Raw genomic sequence first — 22,977 nt, 5'->3', positions numbered from 1 at the left:
AACGAAAAAAATACAAAAAAAAAAAAAAACCTACACTTGCTTCAAAAAAACAAACTATAAAAGCACATTCATTACATACGGCGGCTGAATGCAGTCGGTTGCACTAGTTAACCCAACAAACAAAAGCCGATTAAAGAACCGAACTGTTTGGGGGAAAAAAGGAAAAAAAAAGAGTTAAAATTATTTTACTCTTGCGAGGTTCGAAACTCGATGAAACAACAACTTACAACGACGAACTCTGTTAATGCAGTTCGAACAGCTGCTGCTGCCACTGCTGCCACTGCTGCTTCATGCAACAACTACACCCTCAGGATTATGGTTCATGCACAACTCAAAACATTTATAGTAAAAGTTGCACGATGATACGACGATGATGATGAGTACTCGAGTATGAAGAAGAGGATATGTAAGAACATGGTTGTATGCGTGCCTATGTGGGTATGTTTGTGCGTGCATTAACTCGCATAGTTTTACATAAACGTAAACGAAAACGCATTACATACACATACAGTTATGCGAGTAAAACATATACACATTGGCTGCTTTCTCCGCAATGCTATCAGTTTATGCGTCAGAATGAGTGCACAGCTATATATGGTACGGATGAAAAGAGAAAACACTTTTCGTTTTAAATGCACACAGATATTATGTGAATAGAGCGTTAGCCAGGCGAATAGAAGAAAGTAACTAAAAAGAAGGAAGTAAATGTATGTATGTATGTATATATATATATATATGTGTGTGTGTGTGTGTGCATTGATGTAGGTATGCACGCATGCATACAAGCATGCATGTATATATGGCCTTGATAGTTTAGTACGAGGCATAAGGAGAAATGGCGCTTACCACAACAACGAGCCATGCGAAGAACCCATTGTTGAAAAACAAAGATTCGTGTCGTAGTTAATATGAAATGAATTTTTTGAAAAAAAAAAAAAAAAAAAAGTTCCCATGAAGTTAACTAACTACGCTTGTCATCAGACACGTCACTCTTATGCATCTTTCGCTAAGCGCGCTAAGCGTACCCAACAAACGAAATTTTCTACTTTGAAAAAACAAAAAAAAAATTGTGCAATAGCCGAACGATTGGTGCACGTGCATAAGAAGGTTGTTCGGCAAGATAGCAACCAACCAAACTTATAAAACAAACTATCGCTGTTGCCGTTGTCGTCGTTGCTGTTGCTGTTGCTGTTGTATACTACACTAACTTACTTAGCTTGCAAAATACACAAACATATACACATATACACTTCCTTACATATATATGTATATATATATATATATATATATACATATGTATGTATATATATAATGTATATATGTATCGTGTGCCCATATGTAAACACTCAGCCACTACACTACTATTCGCAGAGTTAGGTTGGGTCGAGTCTTGTGTGTGCGGCAGGCAAAGCTAAAGCTCTTATTTCATTTTTCCTAACAATTCAGTGACAATCCGACTCGTAAGCGGTATCAAGGTGTTGCTTTTTTCGTTCGGTTTCTTACTTATAAAAAAAAAGAAAAAAAAAAAACAGAAAAAACAAAAAAAAAAAAACGAAATCTCTCTCGATTATTTATATTGATGTTGCCAACTGCATTATTGGCGCTAAAGTGCACAATATAACAAACAGCACAACAACAACAAGCAATACAAATTATATAAATTATATAAGAATTTAACAATAATTATAACAAATTATAAGTGTAGTGTGATGTGTGTAAAAAAGAGGCAGCAATTTAAGATCAATAAACAAACAAACAAACAAACAAATCATCGTAAACTAACTTAATGTGACAGCTTTCAAGTTGTTGTGTGTGTTCGCTACAAATGCGAAATATATTTTAAATATTTTTTTTCTGTTTTTATTATTTTTATTTTAATCTTTTTTTTTGTTTTACTATTAAAAATAAATAAAAGCAAAACTTAATGAATTGTATAACCGGCGGTGAGAGCATCAACGTGCAAAATTTTTTTAAACTGAAAAAAAATATCTAGAAAAGAATGCATCGCGAGTATATTCTTAGTGTACGTTTGTTATTTACGCTAATAAATATTTGAATAACCAAAAAAAAAAAAAAAAAAAACAAAACAAAAAAGAGAGAAAATCTTTTTTGAAATTTTGTATTTATACCTAAATCAATAACCAATTTAAGCAAAAATAATGAAAAAAAAATCAAAATAAAAATAAAAATTCAAAATTATTTGTTTAAACATTTTTCTAGACGCTAGAGAACGATCGTTTGTTGATTTTTGTAAAGCGATTTTTCTCTGTGTACCCTGCACGCGCAACAAACAAATACTATATATATATATATTTATATATGTGTATATATATGTATATATGTATATTTAAAAAGTGAATTCAATTACATTACATGACGTTTTTGTTGTTGTTATTGTCGTTGTTGTTCTTCAATTTGAATCTATTACAGCAATTAATATTATTATAACAATTAAAAAAAAAAAAAAAAATGAAAATACACAACTAGAAAGATAAATAATAACTAAAAAACTATAAAATAAAAAATTTAAAAAAAAACAACAACAACAACAGGTAATACAATACATTAACAACTAGCCCTTTTCGTAGCTAATTGTAGGAAATATTTATGGTATGTGTTACACGTACATATGTATGTCGATATTGTTTATAAAAACATGCATGTAAAATTCATTTTGACATCCATCCCCCTCCAAGGCCAAAAGGGGGCTTGACTGATTTTTTTTCTCACTCTTTGTCGTACGTATAAACCGAAATGAGTTGAAACGATTTTTCTAAATTGTAAACAACCTTAACAATTTGACCCTTGTCTTCTTTTGCTCACTTAAGATATGCTTGCTTAAGTACCCGCTTTTGTTTGCTTCTTTGAAGTCTCAAAAAATTAAAAATAAATTTCAATATTCCGCTTATGGCATAGATCGACTTAAAGCTCTGCTTAGAAATTTTTTCGGTTTAATTTATATATATCATGAAAGTCGCTCCGCAATAGACACGAGGTCGCTGTGAAATCAATTTACTTATGCAGAAGAGAAGAATGTTTTCAAAGTCAACACAGGAATCTGAACATCAAAGTGAATCAATTTCTTGATAAAAGTAGAAAGCGTGTGAATAGTACCTCAGCAAACGTGCCCCTCGGGGCAGTTGATGTCGATGAAGACGACTTCGCTACGGAGTAAGATAGCAGCATAGGGTAAATGAATCGCTTCATCGCGATCGGTGTCAAATTCTATAGAAATGATAGGGTTACGTTGACCGACGGCATACCTTTGAAAAGATCTATAGCCATTTCTCGAGGTTGTTAGTTCTTTCGGATGATCTGCACGCCTTTATGAAAGTTATTCCCCTCTCTTCTTTATGCTTCTTTACACAACTCTGTAGTATCTTTTTTTCTCGCCATTGAAAAACAGTGAATAAGAAAAGATGCGGGCATAGCTTGGAATCTACAAAAAAAAAGTCGCAAATTTCCAAGCATTTATTACCGCAAAATTCGGATTGGGGGAAATCCATTTTTCCGCCGCTTTTGTTAAAAGTACGTCGCTCTCTTATAATGCCTACCGCTCAATGCGGGCATAGCTTGGAATCTACAAAAAAAAGGTCGCAAATTTCCAAGCATTTATTACCGAAAATCTCTGATCACTCAAGTTATGTGGAAAACCTATCCATCCGCCGGCTTTTACCAAAAGTCCTTCACTCTTATCTACAACGTGGGATATTATGACATTAAACTTTCCGTAAGGTAGAGACTTTTGATGTTGGTGAACAAGCAATTAACTCCGCGGGTGGAGAGGGGCGCTTGCTTAGCGATTCCAGGAGAAATTCCCTTGTTCACAAATAAAGAGAGTCGTGTCTTTACAATCAATGCCTTGTGAAAGGAGTCTATTGATTTTAAATTTGATTCAATAACGGAATATAAAGCAGTGGCTTATTGTAAATCAAAGACTTTTAGCAGACAAAACTGTTCATTTTTAGGGTCATCGTTATTCGCTTATCCCTTTGACAAATCGGGTGCACATTGTTATCTAATCCGCCGGCAGAAGTCTACCCAGTCGCCTTTGGCTCTTAATTAGAGAAAATTGTGTATTATACCGCGATGTAAGCTAGATGAAGATTGCGTGGTAGTTGGAGAAAGACCCTAGATATGGTACACATTCTAGACGGTGCCCTACCAATGGTTTCATTTCGAGACTATTGCAAATGCATCTATCTAAAAACCATTCCAGGTAAAAATTATTTTTATTGATCTCTTGTATGCCCATAAATGTAATATTCTATGTGATCTCAATCCATCGGCGTTACACTTCTTTCCAGGCAAGATTTTTGGGGCGATGTAATAAGTGCAACCACCTAAAAATAGATAGAAATGTTTTATTTGGAACCGATTTCTATCGGTCTCTCATATGCCCATAAGTGTAATATTCTATGTGATCTCAATTAATCGGTGTTATACTCCTTTTCAGGCAAGCTTTGTAGGGTGATCTGGTAAGTGCAACTACCTAAAAAAAAAAGGATTTCTATCGATCACCGAAATATCTTCAAGTCCAGTTATCCTTAAATTTTTCATATGAAAACGATTTCAGTTCGTCGCTACTACACTTGGATAACCTGGTAAGACTTTTGCGTTGATTTGCAATCCAGGGCGTAAGAACTGCAAGTCCCGAGAGATGGCCCGAAATATTTTATACAAGAATGATTTGTATCGGTTAGTGAAATGCATCTTAGCCTTCTATATACAAACGAATCTCAATTCGGCGCTGCTATGCTTGCCTTTTTGGCAAGACTTTGAAATGCATTTTGTTTCCAGGATATAATATGTGCAAGTGTCGGTTTTTGCTGGAATAAGCAGAGTTGTTTTAATCTCCATACAATTTTATTACTATTGTTCTTTGCCCCTATAGTCAATGTATAATCACACACAATCAATCAATCAATCATAACAATCGTATGCAATGATCTGCAATAAGTACTCGAAGAGATCTGAAACTCATTTCTCTGGTTATATTATGGATAACTCTAAGAAGCTTTGTCTGTGCATATTGTGTTTAATATAAACGGTTTCATGCTTTTTCTATATAGGATATTTGGCATTCCGGTTTGTGCCTTCCCTGGGACGTCGAGAAAGTTTAAGAAATGATTATCCACCTTTTAAGAATGATACCCATACAATCAAAGTGAAAACTGTGATAAACTACTTGTCCGACTTGATCCGACTGGCTAATGATGAGGCTTGATCGGTTTTCAACTTGTCACTTTAAATGTTTACGACGAATATGCGAGTTTTAGGGGCTTTCTAATTCCATATTTCAAAAATCGAAAATTGTTGACTTTTCCTTTCGATCACTTATCGCAGACAAAAATTATGTTTGCTTAACATTCTTGTCAGATCGATTAAGTCCTCCTTTACTTAATATATGCTTACGGCCGTCAATAAATAACGATTAGAATAGTTTAACTTTTAATTTCAATTTTATTAGTTTTAACTGACCTATTACTATGGAGATAAGCTCAAAGTTTAACATTTCGGCAAAGAAATTCTCGCAATACATTTGTTCTTGCTTCTTTTTCTGCCTTCACTCCTTACTCAAACATATTTCGTTTGGTTTTTTAGCAAGATTCATATATTTTGCTTTCAAATTCATTGCATTCTTGAGCTTATAGCATAAATTTCAGCTTTCACTGAATCTAAAACGTTTAATGCATTTGACCGACATGCGTGTGTTAGCCGAGATTATAGTAAATAAAAAGACTGAGTTAATTGAATTAGTGTTTTATTAAAACAGGCTTCGATTTTCTTACTTGCATTATACATTACATGTATAATAATCTTGAATAAAATGTATTAGCAAAAAAACACACATTTTAGAATAATTAATAAATTAAACAGAAAGTAATCTAAATCAACGTAGGACGAGATAACAAGTTGTATGAGCCTAGTAAGAAGCTAGTGTTGATAATCATATACATTCACTCATACATAGATTGAGAGGCATACATGTGCGTACGTCGTGTAACGTCGTTACGACGTCACTTGTTTAATGATAATTTTATTTAGTTTCTCTACAAAAAAAAAAAAAAAAAAAAAAATTATCTACAGCCTGAGACAAATTTTTGCAATTCTCACCACTGGCTTGCATTGAAAAAAAAAAAAAAAGGAAAGTCCTCATGTTATTGTGATACATCAGATTTTTCCGCTATGAATAATTTATACATACATATATATAACATCATGTTCAAAAAATAAGGGGAATACTTGCGCTACGTATATCTTTATGATTTGAAACAAATTTTTGCCAAATTCTCACCACTAGCTTGCATTGAAAAAAAAAAGTCCTCATGATATTACGACATTTCATATTTTTTCGCTATGAATAAATAATACATACATATACAGCACTATGTTCAAAAAATAAAGGGGAATACTTGCATTACACATATCAAGTCTTTGTTTTTTGTTAGGCTGGTGTGATTACTGTTGACATCCAATAGAAAAGCTTTGTCTTGTTCGACTTCTTAGTTTATATAAATACGCGTCCTTTGTCATGCTCACAAAAAAAACAAAAAAAGAAGAAGAAATTATATTAAAAAATAAAATTCATTATGCGAAGGCAATGAAAAGGTTAATAAAAAGCCGAGATTGTGATGACAGATAACGCAAGTGTCACAAGCAATTTAAAGATCATAGAGAAGGCGTTGAAAACGAATCCAGTCTCTGAAGATCGTTAATCAAAAACACTTATGACAATATGAAGACAACAATAATGAACTTCGATTTCGCAAGGGGTCTTGCAGATATCATTTTAAAGAAGTACTTATGGCCAACCATTCCCTGGTTTTTGCATTATCAGAAAGTACCTCACAATTAGAATAAATGCCGCATTCAACCGAATTTATCGAGACTCACTCAGGGAATGCTCGTGTAATGGTTAGGGAGAAGAAAGTAGGGAAAGAGGCAGATACGGATTAGGAGATGTACGCATAATTTCTAAGTGATTATGCCTTTGTTTATTGGTTGAAGAAAGCATTTTATGGCGATCGTTTCGAGTAAATAGGAAATAATTTAAGAAGTTTCACGGGCTGCTTGAAGGACGTAAACGATCGAGGTACCACCCTGTACTGATTTCAAAGCGAACGTGTTTTTGAAATAAAAATTCTGCTTACTAAGTAGCCTTAAAGTCTAGTAAGTAGTCTTAAAACACTAGCGTCTAAGGCTTTCGGCTTTAATGAAAAGTCTATACTGTTTGAGAATTGAATCCACGACCATTGAGTTGTTAGTCAAAGTCTTTTGCCTCGTCGGTCACTTGCGAGGATAAGTATAAGGTAAGGTGTAAAGCATTGCACTTCCCGATCGGAACCACATTTCCCAGGCTGCATCTACTCCCTTCCACTTGATACAACAACTTGAACAACCCATGTAAAATATTGTACAGACTACATCAAAGCGTAATATTAACTATAACTACGACCCAGTAAGGACCTTTGCATTGAGACTTGACCTTGGAATATTGTATGCGGTGCATAAAGGCATAAATATCACTAACTATAGTTACGGCCAAGTATGATCTATTGCATTGAGACTCGAACTCGCAAACACCAGCTTGGCGCTCGCCAATCTCACCTACTCGGCTGGGCGGCAGTCGCATAGAGTAAAAATCGGTTCATATGAGAAATTATTTGTAATGATCTATTTACACAATTTGACAGTCCCTTGGTGTACAATTAGTCGTGAATGTGACAAACGTGACACAAGGTTAACAATTAGCTTTTAAGCACAAAAATTCCTAAATATTTAAAATAAAGCAAAGTGCTTTCAACTCTTCTATAAATCACAAAGAGTTTTACCAGAGATATATGGGATCAATCATATAACAATTTACTGTGTATTTTTTGTCACACATATGATAAGTCTATGATATTTATTGTTTAAATGCATACATATACGAACTGCTTTGGCAAATATTTGTGTTAATTTTTTTATTTTCTTTGTACCCCTGAAAGTTGGGATATGCTTATCTGTTCTGTTTGTATTACTCAGTGATATGCTGCTAACTATTTGCTTGCATTGTTGCCCAATGTCTAGGTTTCAAAATTTTCTTAGCATGTTCGATTGTCTATGTAAGGGGTATAGGCTAAGTCGGTAAAACTAGGATGGACCAGTCAAGAGTTAACTTTTATAGTTTTAGTTCAATGCAGCCCAGATAGAAAGGAACAACAACAGAAGAGAGACGTATTACGTTTGAAGTATCTACAGGTAACTTGGGGAATATATTTACTTTACGATACTTCTAAACCATCTTAGTATTATCACAGTTAAGAAAACTATAATATTCTTATATTTATTACGCGACGACATGGCTGTCCTAGGAATGAGAAGACTACTTACTGATACTTATTTATTAAATGTGATAGACGCTACAAAACGTAGATATACCGGTTATAAATAATACAATATAATGGCTCATTCTGTCCCTAAATTGGTCCATGTATTAAGACCACTCAGCTTGCTTAACAAAGCAAAATTTATTTCAGATATTTCCTTAGTAGGCAATAGCAGTTAGTTTATCTAGAAAAATCAGTATACAGGAATTCAAGGAAGTGGAAGCTTCCCTCTCTTCAAGTCATCATTTCAAAAGTTCTTTTAGATTGTCATAAGACTTTTAAGTTGAATTTTAACAATTTACTCAATGAAATCTCCCCTGGTGCAAAAATCATCTAATAGGACGGTATAAAGATGAAGGGAAGTACAGTGAGTAATATGTAACCGATAAAGACATAGATAGGTACATGAATTTCAGTTCGATATATTGAGCGAAAAGATCTTCACTTTTTTTTGCAATCATGTAGCGATAGCTACAAGCTGGCCTTGAGCGGTAACAGATCTGCCTTCAGTTCAAGGTTGTTTCAAGGTAAAGTGCTATTGAAATGTGTAGAATAAAAGATTAGAAATATGAACTATGGCCTAGAAGTTAATTCTCAGTATTAAAAGATCCATTTCAAAGAAAATTTCTTTCCAGTTAGTGTGCGTAGTAAGTTATAAAGTGCTGTCAAGTTCTATAAAAACATGAACTCACATTTATACGATATATGACGTTTATATGGTCTATGCTCAATATGTTGAATAAAAGCAGTTTTGCTTTCAATTTTCCCTTCAGAAGCTAGGGCTTAGCCCCAGAAATCTTAAAACGGGACAAACAGAAATTCATTCGGGTGGTGTCAAATTTTGTATGATGGATGAATGAATGTACCTTAGTTTTGAATCGCTTTCAAATATCGTACTAGGCATTAAAATATTCAAATGAAATCGCACCTCTTTCTCCTATAGACGTTTATTAAGTATCATGAAATTATATAAAACTTATGACTTGGAACGCGCGCAATACACCATCGATAAGTTGACCAGACCACTCTTTCCTCTTCTTACTTTATAAAATAATTTATGAAACGCTGCCAAGTTTTTTAACACTATTTTCTATATTTCAAATATATATATCGATATATCGAGTAGCAGTGGCTTTGCTTTACACTGCATTCAGAAGCCAGTGCTTAGTACCGAAAAATTCAAACCAAGACGAATATGAAAATCTTTCCAGTAGACCTTAACTTAGTTATGAAGATGGATGGAACGAGTGTTTGCCCCAAATTGCATTGAGGTATCGTACTAAAATAATGCTTGACTTTAAAAGATTCATCTCTTGTCCTTCTTCTTTGGCTTGCATAAGAACTTATGAGATACTGTCAGATTCTAAAAAAAGTATTAAAAAGTAAAATACCTGCTGTACACGATACGATATCTAATTCATTTATCAAAAAGAATAGGCCTTGCTTAGCTAGAACTTAGTATCGAGAGTTTGAAATCAATCCATATACAAATTATTCCTAATAATGTTTTATAATAACCTATGAAGTGCTGCCAAGATATGCCAACGAGACATCGAATACCCCGGGCCTTCGCATCAAATTGCAATAAGTTATCGTAGGTTAGCGATTGCGTAATATCGAAAGATTCGGATTAGGCTGATTATTTATCAGATGCTGTCAAGAAAAAAAATGACATAAAGTACGATTTAATTGGTCACCGGAACAATTAGGGTTGGACTTTAAAGGGGTTTGGCGCCAGTTAAATGTAACGACTATTGAAATTGACGGTCATTATAGTCATTGACTGATTCAATCATTGCAAATCATATCTATAATGTACTTTATAATAATTCCAAGGTGTAGCTATGATTTATTTAGCTCGATTACTTGTCTTGTCCTATATAATTGCTCTGAATGTTGTAGCAGTAGTCGATGGCAGTAGTAGCGGTTTTGTGTTCTATTAATTGAATTTTATAATTAGATTTCTAAAAATGCAGATTATTTTTATATACATTTCAACGATATTGTAGCGTTGTATCAAAAATGATGCAATTTTCCAAAAGTGTTTTTTTTTTTTTGTGATTAATTTTCAACAAATGCACTTAAGAATTGTTTATAATACTTTATATACAGACAGGCACGTGTAGCGATGATACTTAACAGATTGTTTGCGCATCATCATCGGTATCATCACCATCATTATTATCGTTGTTACGATCATCATAATCATCGCTATTACGTTTACTTAAACAATTGCAATTTTCCCTCAGACATAGCAACGCTTGTGCTTCCCTATATTAAAATAATGCTCGTCTGCCTAGAAATACGCGAAGAATCCGCCGTTACAGATAATTTATAATAGAGTTTGTAAATTTTGTAAATATGAGAAGAACAAAAAAAAAAAAAAAAAAACAAGTGAGAAAATTACATTCGGTCGGGACCGAATCTTTTACACCCATCACGGTTTAGGAGGGGCGCAGTTGATTTCTTCTATTTTCAAATTAAAAGTTTTTATCGTAGAGTAGTGTACGCGTTGTGGGCGTGTACTTGGAAAAGTTTAGGCCAGTTCTAATTCTTTTGAAAATTTTTAGGCGATATCTTCCTTTTTGCTAGCGGCAAAATGTTTAACACAAATACTGCAAAGCTGCAGACAAACAGACAGATGGACAGACGAAGAGGCGAGTATGCATTCAAAATTTGAAACTGAGTAAGAATTTGAATATTTTATGGGGTTTTGAAGCTTGTTTCTTGCGCGTTATAAAAAGGTATTGAAAAACTAATTCAATTTTAATACACTATAATATTCGGTAGGCGTGAGCAATTTTCTCCATTTTTAGGCACAAACGCCAAAGCATCGTCCATAGAATAAACATTCATTGCTATAGTTTAGCATTTATTTGCTATAGTTTATGAGAAATGAGCAAAAAACCCATTTTTCATTCCTTTTTTGAGATGTTCTCAGTTCATGTGGTGCTGTGGGCGCGCCCTTCCAACGATTTGGCCCATTTTCAATACCAACATGCGTGCAAGAACTTCCATTGGTTTTGCCACACTTGAAGGCGATAGCTTCACTTTTGCGGCCAGGAGAACGTTTACAACACACATTACATAGGCGGACAGACGAACGGAGGGACATGCGTAAATCGATTTAGGATTTGATGCCGAGCAAGAATATTTATACTCTGAGGGGTCTCTGATACTTTCTTCCGGTCATTGCATACGTTTTAACAAAATGCATATATCCCTTGTCCGTCAGTGATCAGTAAATAAAACGCATTGCGAGAGGTAGATGTAGAAGAACAGAAGAAATGAATTTAATCAACTTATCAATAGAAATTTTTCTCATTTTTCTTCTTCTCTTTCTTGAATCAAATCCTTTCTTTACTAATATCAGATTTTCTTTGGTTTTTTTCATCTAATTTCAGTTTATCTTCTGCAAAAGGAATAATTAAATAGGAAAAAAAAAAAAATAAGAAAAATTAAAATTTAATTCGAAATGGAAACAATCATACTTTCCTCCACATAGTATCGAACGTCGTGTGTACGAATACAAACTTAAAAACGAAGAACTCGTGCAAATTTAACACAAGTGTAAGCGAAAAGTGTTAATAAAAAGAAAAAACTTTCGAAATTGAAAATAAAAAAAAAAAAAAAAAAAACGAAAATTTATTGCATGTGTGCTTAGATTATTACGGCTCAACTTGTAAGCCCTTCAACGAAAAAGTGTAGACAAAGGAGAAAAGCAGTTGTTAGTTATCTTATCTAGTCCCTCTAATTATTTTCATTTTTATTTTAATTTGTTTTTTTTTTTTTTTTTGGTGTTCTTTAAAAGCAACAACAACAACAATCGATCTTTAGGGCAAAAGTTGTTTGTTTCAGCCGAAGTGAAAAAGTTGATTTGCGCGTGTGTTTCCATTTTCAATAATAAAGCTTTTGAATGGTTTCTGAGGACGGTAATTGGAACAGTAGTGATACCATGTCCGATGCGGACATGCACGATTCAAAGAATGATGTATGCGGCGGCGCATCCAGTTCAAGCGGCAGTTCGAGTACGCCGCGTACTAAGCCCAATTGCGCGCGCTGTCACAATCATGGTGTAAAGATCAAATTAAAAGGTCATAAACGCTATTGCAAATATCGTTTTTGTGATTGTGAGAAATGCCGGTTAACGGCCGATCGTCAACGTGTTATGGCATTGCAAACAGCTTTACGGCGGGCGCAACAACAAGACGAGCAACGGCGTTTGGAAATGCATGAAGTGCCACCGGTTGTGCATCCGCCTACGGCTTTATTAAATCATCATCATCATCATTTACAAAATTTGAATCAACAGTTACACCATCACCATCATCATCCACATTTAGTGGATCCGACATCGATAGCTGCGGTAACTGGTATGGGATTGATGCCTGTTCATCATGCTGCCGCGGCTGCGGCTGCGACAATTTCTACAATACGCTCACCGCCACATAATGAGCATAACGGTGCTGGCAACAATTCAGCAAGCAGTAGTGGTGGTGGTGGCGGTGGCGGTGGCGGTGGTGGTGGTGGTACTACCTCATCCGGTAGTGCTGTCAACTCGCTAAGAGTTAGCAGCTCTATCGTAACTGCTCTGCCGCCTCATCATACGCCACCCGATCATCAACATCAACATCAGCATCAGCAGCATCATCATCATCATCATCAACACCATCATCAACATCAGCAACATCATCATCCGCCCGCACACTCTCATCCACATTTGGTAAACGTTTCGCAAACGGCCCAATCTGTGGATAGTTCTTGCGATTCATCTTCGCCGTCGCCATCCTCAACAACGGGTGCGCCCGTTAATCGCAAATCTACTCCGACTACTTTTGATCAGAATGGCTTTGAAATGCCAATAGGTAAGTCAATTATTATCATCTCTGTATATTAGGTGCTTGCATGTATTTTGATCATATTTTCAATTACAAAATGCTTTTGTTAAGAAAAGTTTGTACAGTGTATATTAAGCGAATTACTCTTGCACAACTTCTGTCCATCTTTCTGGCACCATCGCGATACCGAGTCGATAGAAAGATACTGCTTTGGCAGCGATCCAATCATCGACCCATTTTCGCACTTACCTTGCGCCAGCCAAGCCACACTGTATTGATCTGAACAAATGGTAATCAAAAGGCGCTGGGTATAGCAGAATTTCCCATTCGACTCCCAACACTGTATCGTTGACAACCCTCGCAACATGTGGCCGAGCGTTGTCTTGCAAGGGGATGACTTTCTGTCTGTTAACCGCTATTGCTTGAAGTTTCTGCAACAATACACCGTTCAATTTGTTGAGCTGATGTGTGCAGACATCTGCAGTAACGATTTCATTTAGTTTAGTAGCTCGTAATACCCTACAACTTGGTAATCCCCACAAAACTTTATAGCCATGAATAGTTCATTTCGGTTGGCTCTACTGGACTAATCCATGGCTTTTTGCGTTTGGAATTGTCGCAGCGAACCCATTTTTCGTCGCTAACCAAAACACACCGCACTCTTCTGTTTCTGCCTGGTAAGCAATGCAACCGCAATGTTGAAACGGTTCGAAATGCTATTTTCAGTCAATTCCTCATTTAGCCGTTGCCCCCTCACCCACTTTTTGAATCCTTCCCACCTCAAGAAAGAAATGATTCAGCTAAGCTGTTTGTAAGTTCTTTGAAAGTTTGAGGTGAGTTTTCTGCCTAATAACTCTTGCGATTCATCGTCTTTGAACTTTTTTGGTCCTCCAGGCCGTTCTTTGTCATTGACATCAAAATCCTTTAAATTTTTAAACCTATGCAGCCAAAACTGCCAATTGGAATATAATAGAACAGTACCACCATAAGCTTCTGAAAGTGTTTGATAGACATCGGCGGCAGATCTCTTCATATCAAACAAACAACAAATGTAAACAATGTTGAAAATGTAACTACAAATGGTCTATGATTAGCGCCTACATACACTAAATAACTCAATAACTCACTAAATGCGAAAGTGTTACCTCATGTGGGGAAAGGTCAAAATCATAGAATTTAAATGTTATGCATAATGATACTTTGCATTACTTTATCATTGTCGGTAGTAAATGACACTGATCAAAATACATGCAAGCACTTATTAGATATCTTTTTAATTTTTCCAAAGCCTTTTACAAGTCAATTCTTAAACTTGGAAGATTTACGATTTCATTTACAAAGTTAATCCAGGGAGACGGAACTAATGAGATGCCATTTATAACATAATATATAAATACATATACATGTGTAGAAATGCAATCTTGTTGTTTCGAAAAACTTGTATTTTTAAGTGAAGCATGCAATTGTTGTTTTTTTTTTCCATATTCATTATTATGCGCGTGATGGGTATTCCTGTCTAAATACATGCATTTATTCAAGAATGCATTCGCGGGCAATACGCAAGTAAAAAAAAAAAAGAAAGAAAATAAATAAATAAAAATATTTATATGTATGTATGTTCCACATTAATAAATTTTTGAATTTCATATCCCGAAAACATGATCAGCGACTTTGTGTACGAATCACTCACATTTGTTGATTTCTTCTTCTGCACTTTCTTTCTTTGTTTGGTCTGTTTTTGCGGTATATTACTGCTGCCTTATTACTGTCAATGCTATTTGTCTTATCGCATATGTATTCGTATAAATTACATATTATGTTACGGGTTTTTTTCTTTTGGGTTTTTGGTTTATGGACCACACCAGGCCGGGGTTATATTAGTTTCTCTGTTGCGTTTGCAGTGTTTTAATAAATAAAGGTTGCAGTGATTCTGAATTGGACTAAAAAAATTAATTGCATATAAATGTTTTTTCGTAAGTTTAACTGTTAGTTTAAAAAACACACGAACTAAAAATCTCTAACATAAAGATCGTTTTGGTGCAAATCTAAGAGAATCAGTCTGAAAATGCTCTTACACTAGGGTAGGTGTAAATATGAAACCGGAATGTGCTCTTAGATGCGTTTTGCACTACGTATAGAGGGTACGCATGTCTGAAGTTGTGTTCGTTTTAAAACTTGGACTTTTGGTAATACTAAACAGTCATAGCAATAGCAACATACGTTGTAACGCGAAAACACTTTTGCTACCAACGAAGATGGCGAGCTTTGTGTCACAAAAACGTATTCGCACGCAGCGTTTTTCCTTTGCCCAAGCTATAGTATACAAAAAGACTTTTTTGCTTTGTACCCCAAATGAGGAGGAAAAGTGTGTTTATTTTAAGTATCCCAAGCGCAAAAATTTGGTGGGTAGACGCAGGTTCTTTTTAATTATTTTATTATATGTCTAATCACTCGGGAGATGTCGGCTATTCGGAAAAAAGTGAGGAATGAGAAAGAGATAGGGAAGCCGTCTCCGCCTAGTGATCGTGTGAACAATCGGTAAGTATTATGCCTTTAGCCACTGAGTAACTACTATAACTACGACAAAAATGAACTTTAGCTCATTGAGATTTCAATCTTCGAACAGACACTTGTCCACGTTCTTATCTACCTGGCTATTCTTGTGGTGAATCATCAATATCGATCACGTGATCACTTTGCGTTGTGTAGGAAAAGTATGCTCTAAGCTGTTAAGGCTATTCAAGTCTGGAGAAGTGATTAATACCAAACGCTACCAACACTTTTTTACGTAATATGTGTCTTTCCATTTATCATTTCCTTTATTTCTTTCTCTACCCTCTCTCCGGTCACACAGGACATCCTCTGAGTGATTGGTCATATCATAGGAAAAAAAAATTGGCAAAACCGGTTCGCGATACGTTGGAAGCGATCATGCGGCTTACTCATGAAATTGGAATCCTTTTATCTCATCATTTTTGGCTCGAGTTCTTAAAGAAGTTTTAGTTCTGTCTGTCCATGTCTTAACTGCGCTGACATATTTATTTTTGTTTTTATATACAAAACGTCAAAACGGCCCATGAATAACAGGTTGATTTAAGTTGTAATGATTGACATTTCGTGCTGACATTTTGACAGGGGTTGGTGCTGGTTGACAGCTGACGTCTCCACTATTAACAATGATCGCTTTAATTGAAATTGTGACAGCGACTTCAGAGCTTTGCTATTTTAATTATCGGACAACTTTGGTAAATAAACGAATAAAGTTTTTTTGATCATGACTTCCGGAGAGGGTTGCAATATTTCAATAAATAATATCGGATTTTATTTGTATTAAGTCAAGTTGAAGTGTTCTCAGAGTGTATGCAACTAAATATGATCGCATCTATTTGTTGCTTCTAATCTTAGCCTTCTCTATTAACGAAACAGTTTAGCCATACCTTTCAGTTTCTTTGTCCGTCTGTTTAAATTACTGAAAACGTTTATCGTCAACTTCTGTTTAAAGATCGGTTTAGCTATGCCTTTTAGTTTCTAAGTCTGTCTGTTAGAATTGTAAAAAAATGTTTTACAAAAAAAAGCAAAGTAAACCTCAAGTTAAGTTAAAAAATCGGTTAAATCAATTGAGGCAGAGTTCTCTTTTTCCGTTAATTAGATTATGGCCTTCAATCTTTATGTAAAACCATAGATTTGATCAAAAAGTTTTACTTCTTCAGAAAACCATTTAAGCCGAATCCATTCAAAATTATGAAGAAAGCTATAATTTTTGGATTTTTAAGTTCCCCTTTTGCTAAAACCGCTACTTGGTTAAGACATCAATATTTAATCAATAAATTGCTGTGTTCCTCAGACTCTCATCACTAGAAGACTTTGAAAGCACCAGAAATCATTTCTTTGGTTAATGCGTACTTTGCACAAAATTATAATTTGCCTAAGAGTACTTTCTGAAAACCTTATCAGGTTTTTTAATGCTCTCATTAACTATCATTAGAAAAGAATTTCTTTTTTTCTTAGATGACAGACACAAAACTTTTCATAGAACCTTACAATTGATTACAAATAAAACATTCTCACCCTTCACTATATGTATGTATGTAGAATATATAATATATACTAATACACATAGTTATTATAAATACCACTTTTTTTCTGGTCGTTATAAGTTTAGATTCGAAAATAAGCCCAAAGCCAGTTCATTGGTCTTACCGCAATTACCACAGAAATGGTAATATCTTCCGAACATTATTATCTCTTGACTTTAGTTGACAATTTTAAGATTAATTTTAAGCTTTCTTCTTTTAATTGGTCTGACCACTCAGGGAATGTCTCCTATGTCTGTAAAGTTCGCTGATGGTCGGGAAGGATTACAGTTAGATGGTGGAGAGAAAAAAAGAGGTGAGTACTCGTATAGTCAAGATCAACATATTAAAAGCGAAAGTCAATCATATCAAACAATTATTGAAAATACCGAGCATAACCCAGAGGACTCCGAACGAAAGGTGAAGGGACTGTACATTTTTTTCTAAATACGCGCGCTATGGTATCGTTGTGTATATTTTTTCAAATAGGTTCGTATGACTGTTGTGAAAAGCTGACATATATTTCGAGACACGTGCCGTCTTCGGATCTTTAATAATTTCAAATATTTATATTTTTATAGGTTTTTTGCAATATCAACCGTCCTAGTTGTGGGTTGATTTTACATTATATTACTGATACTGATAATATTTCGATTTTCACGCTCTGTAAAATAGTTTGATGCTTATTTTGTTTGCCACTTGTTTTGTTATAAATTTTTTATAATGGTTCGAACGGTGGTAGCACGACTAATTCTAATTGTTTTTTTCCATTTTCGATACGAATTTTCTTCGCTTCTTAACTTTGTAAACATATTTCTAAGATCTTGAGGAATTGATTTGCGTTTTTGATAGAAAAGAAATAAAGAAATTCATTTTAATTGGTAAATTATTATTTAAAGCACAACAACATAACAAGCCGGATTGTTAAATACCCTACAGCACAATTCTTCTTTTTTTATGAAATTACTATTATGGGTGAATTGTCATCAGCGCTTATCAAAATTTAAACTTGTTTGCTCTGAAAAGGTTCATTTTTCGTGAAGATCTTAATTAGGGTAAGATCCAAAATATAGGCCGACGTGATCCAAACTTGGTACAGTTCATATTTTTATTACTATTATGAGATATTTTTCATCACTTCAACTTCAGTTTGTTTCGTTATGTGAAACCAGGTTCAAAAATTGTCCCAGCCATACCAATTTAGAATGCCGAAATACTACTATTTAGGCACTTTTGTCGAGAAATTTTGAAAATTACAATTTTTTTCCATAGAACGAGTTTTAAGAATAAGGCGTTGTACGGAGAATGGTCGAAAAAGTGGACCAATCGAAACCATTTTCAATATCGTTCGTCTTTGGGTCAAAACAGATCACTGTATTAAATTTCAGCAAAATATCTCAAAAATTGCGAGCTGCGGTTGCAACACAAATTTACAAGAACAGACGAAAAGACGGACAGACAGGCTTACCATTCTGAATTCATTGGTATAAAAAAAGATAGGTGTATCTTAAGCCCTTCTGCGTATTACATACGCCGGCACTACTTAATATATCTTATACCACAAGTTGTGTAGGATGTAAAAATCAAATACACTGAGAAGTAAAGATGTTTTTTTTCGAAACTTCTATTGGCACGTATTCGCTATATGTAAAGTTTTTTGTGTTTTTTATTGAATTAAAGCGTATTTTTGTTTATTTTGCTTGTAACACTATATTAAGTCAAAAAATAGTCTTATTTAATATGAGTTTTATGTCTTCAGAAATGCATATTTCCTCCGTCAACCCCTAAAAACAACTTTTAATGAGAGAAACTACAATTTTTGGTATTAGATGTAGACTTTATTGGGTTACCGTATGTCAACAGAGTGAAGATCTGTTTCTTTCTCGATATCAGTATGATATCTGATGGGTATTAAAGAAGTCGATTCAAACTCGCGGTAATTTCTTTCAATTTTTACTTTGAATGACTACAATAACAGTTTGTACAAGTTTGAGTTCGTCTCACGCTTAAACCTGTTGATGCTGTATGTTTGTTTTTTTTTTCTTGTTTTTGTTTATTTGTTTGTTTGTTTCCTTTTTCAAAAACAACTGGTATGTCGAGTGGTGTGCGCTCAAATTCCGCCGACTGTCATTAATTGTTATCACTTCTCGAACCTAATAAAATTAATTAAATCAAAGTTTATTAAATGAAATTTGAAGTTTTTGTAATAATATTATTACTCTGTTAATGATCTAAAAAAAAAAAAAAAAAAGGAAGCAGGTTTTCAAGTAAATATTAAAAACTGACGACATTGACTACCGTTTTAATCAACAAATTGCAAGGAGATTGTCTGAGATATCAGATGCAAGTTAAGAGCTTATGTCTGCTGGCATTGAATGCGTATTAATTTTGAAGTCCAAGGATAACCTAAGCTGTGGTGTATAAAGAATCTCTTCGCATGAGATATACTCTTAGACCATTTTTTTATGATAATTGTTTGATTTATTTTGGTATGAGAAAAGTTACATCTTATTGTAATTTTTATATATCCATAACGAGATGTGATCAATAAATTATCGAAACCTTAAGAGCTGATCAAATGTAACCAATCTTTTAGAATTTAGTTATTATGTATTCAAGGGATGCTTAGTTACCCACAAAGAGATTGTGGTAAAGCTTTTGATAGTGTTAGTTAAACTTGATTATATACTTCAGTCGTCCGATTTTTACTTCGATTTATTGAGATGAATATTCTCTTATTTTCAAAATAGATGCCTTGAAGTCCTGTTCAACACTCTCTGCTCCGGCGCATTTCCTCTGACCTGAGGAGTCCCTCCATGTAGCCACTTGGAACCCTTTCTCTTTGTCCTTTGTATCAGTTATCTTTCATCTGTGATTAATACAATAATATATGCTAACAGTGTTAAACTATTCTCTTGCTTCAATGCGAAAACCTACTCATATGGCTTGCAATCCGGGATAATTTAGGTGCATGATGTTCATTTAATTTTATGAAGCTTTCAGGAGGAACATATTGGTTGCCAAATACTTTGTTGATTCGCAAGAACTTGAAAATGCGGAATCGTTTACCGAGGGTAGTATTTCGTTTCAATTTACAAATTGAGTTCACTGTAAATAAAGCGATGATTGCGCTTGGCTACGTTAAACGATGGTCGAGATGGTTTGACCATTCATATGCTATTAAAAGGACAGGACAAAAGGACAGGAGTTTGGTGAGGTCTATATTGGAATATGTCAGCTCAGAAGCAATTCCTGCTCTTTGCCGCAAGGAATTTGGGATGGGATTCATTAGTCTCCTTCCCATCGTATACGAATAGGTTACTACTTCACGAATTTGGCATGGGATCCATTAGTATGAGAATAGAAGCGAAGGCGTGTCTTAAGTGTATCTTTCCTAGTTAAGTTACTAAGTATCGGTACTGACTCGTCAGCCTTCTTAGAAAAGGTAAACTTTAACGTCCCCAATTGTACCTATAGAAACTTCATATTCAAGTTTGACCGATGTAGACATAATTACGAGTTTTTTAATCCGTTCAAGCTGCTCTGTGAAAACTTAAATGGTGTCTTCAATAGCGGGAATATGAAATCGATGCTCCTTAATACGTGCGCTTTGCAAATATCGTATTTAAACTAAACTAACTGGCAAAGTTAACGTATGGTTTGCTACCTCAGCTGATTCAACTATGTGCAGTGCTATTGTTTGGCAAGCGTATAAAATAATCCAAAAATTAAAGTTCCAATGTGACTCAAACACACATCGTGGTCGGATTAGAATTAAAAAGTAGTAGATTTTAATAATATCGACCGCTCTGGAATGCAGTTTCGGACTATAATATGCGCCTTTTTGTGTGCGTCTTATGGTCCGAAGGTAACATTAAAATATTTTGTCAATAAATCGTCTCTAGCTAAACTAATAGTTCAGATGAAGGCAATACGAACGGGACGAGAGACGAACGAGACGAGTGATAGTACCGAGTGAGAAGATGAACTGAATATTGCTAGAAGGAGTTATGTTAACAATAAATACAAATTTTGATACGAAATCATCTTATAAATCTGAAGTGGGTTTTATAGTCCGAAAAATTCGGTATGTTCGACCTCGTTTAACAACACCATGATATAATGACCGAACTCAACTGTTATGACTTCGAATGCGATAGCCGTCGCGTTTCCAAGTAGTGCCTTACTTTTATATCTTGATCAACTTAAAGTGAAGCTTAACAAACTTACAATAATTGAAAATAACTTAACCTAGATAGGCGGCCAAAAAAACAAACCTGTGCCCTTTGTTCTTATACTATTTGTTGCAATGAAATTTCAATATTTCGTCTAACCTAAAAGATTTCTACCCTCACAGACATTTACATGACATTTGATCCACAATAGAAAAATATCTTATATCTTACCATCCCCAGCGGGCTGATCAGGCTAGCGAAGATGGCCAAGTGACTTCAAGCATACTAGTTGGTAGAATGTGTTGTCTGTCATTGGATAAAGAATTTTGTCGAGTGCAGTAAACAACGCAATTTTTAAACGAATGCATAAATTAACCTTAAAACGTTGTTTAACTCCAACAAAAAAACTACAAATTACCTTCGACTTGAGTTGATATTTTGAAATCATGGATCCATTATTATTAGTGTCGTTATTGTTATTACTATTCAGTTAGCTAGAGAAAAAAATTCTAAGACTAAAGTCTTAAAGCACTAGCATGATCTGTGGGTATCGGCTTTATTCAAAAACACTATCGCACTTGAGACTTGAATCCACGATCGTCGACCTTTGCTTAGTCGGTCGTTCAAACGGCTATGCCAATATGTAAAATGTGATGTTTAATATGTAAAACAAATTATTTTTGATAATTAATTAACTATGTAATCACCTGGATAAGAAATCAAATCGAGTTCTACGACAAAATAATAATTAAAACCTGATTATCTCCAATTAGTTTTAAACTTACTTAACGAGTCTTTCCTGTCAAGCGGCTATGTATTTAATTTATATTATTATTATTATTATTATTATTATCTACAATTTACATTTCACTTAATTTGCACAGGTTGTATTATTATATGAAATTTAAAAAAAAATTTTTTTTTTTCTTTGTTTGCAAATGGATTAGGCCTGTTTAATCCGATTTAGACCCATAGTCCAGTAACGTAAGAAAAAAATCATTGATGGTATTTTTATATTTTTCCGAAGCGCTTTCTTTCTTTTTTCTTTCTTTTTTTGGTTTTTTAAGTGATGCTTAGGCTTTTGTTAAACAGGTGATGTTCTGATGAAAAATCTACACAAACTTCAACAGATATTCTTTGGGCGATGCTACATACAATGATAAAAATTGACCACGCCTATCCAATATTATAGCGTATCAAAAACTAAATTTTTTTCGGAATACTTTTATAACGCTCAGAAGAAAGCTTCAAAAACCCAAAACCAAATTGTATGGATATCTGTGATAAACATTCTCTTGTTCGCAAAAATGACACAACTCGGTCAAAAGAAGTGCTTAAAACGCCCGCTCGTCTATGAAAACGCGTAGCACATCTACACCATATAAATTTCCATTTTTATTTTGAAAACAAAAAATCAGCCACACCCACCTAGTGTTGTAGAGTATGAATATTTAGTTCTTTTCCTTTTTTTGTTTAGTCGGTGTTAGGTATATAAAAAATACGGTAACGACTGAGCATA

General features: G+C 34.4%; 1 protein-coding gene across 4 annotated transcripts in view; it reads left to right on the top strand.

Moving 5' to 3' along the window:
* The window catches only part of LOC119639855 (protein doublesex), a 159,612-nt gene that overhangs the window by 12,626 nt on the left and 124,009 nt on the right, over positions 1 to 22,977 (top strand). The window contains exons 2-3 of one of the 4 annotated variants that reach the window (XM_038037528.1): positions 11,777 to 12,099; positions 12,184 to 13,237. In XM_038037528.1, coding sequence (XP_037893456.1) covers positions 12,289 to 13,237 — 949 coding nt within the window. In that variant the 5' untranslated portion in view covers positions 11,777 to 12,099; positions 12,184 to 12,288. Of the gene's footprint in view, positions 1 to 2,179; positions 2,611 to 11,776; positions 13,238 to 22,977 lie in introns of those variants that run through there. The other 3 variants (XM_038037526.1, XM_038037527.1, XM_038037529.1) reach the window with 3 other exon arrangements.

The sequence above is a fragment of the Glossina fuscipes genome, unplaced genomic scaffold (genome assembly GCF_014805625.2).
Source record: "Glossina fuscipes isolate IAEA_lab_2018 unplaced genomic scaffold, Yale_Gfus_2 114, whole genome shotgun sequence".
Classification (NCBI taxonomy): Eukaryota; Metazoa; Arthropoda; class Insecta; order Diptera; family Glossinidae; genus Glossina; species Glossina fuscipes.
The sequence above is the reverse complement of the archived record's forward strand: the minus strand, read 5'-3'. Positions and strand labels throughout refer to the sequence as shown.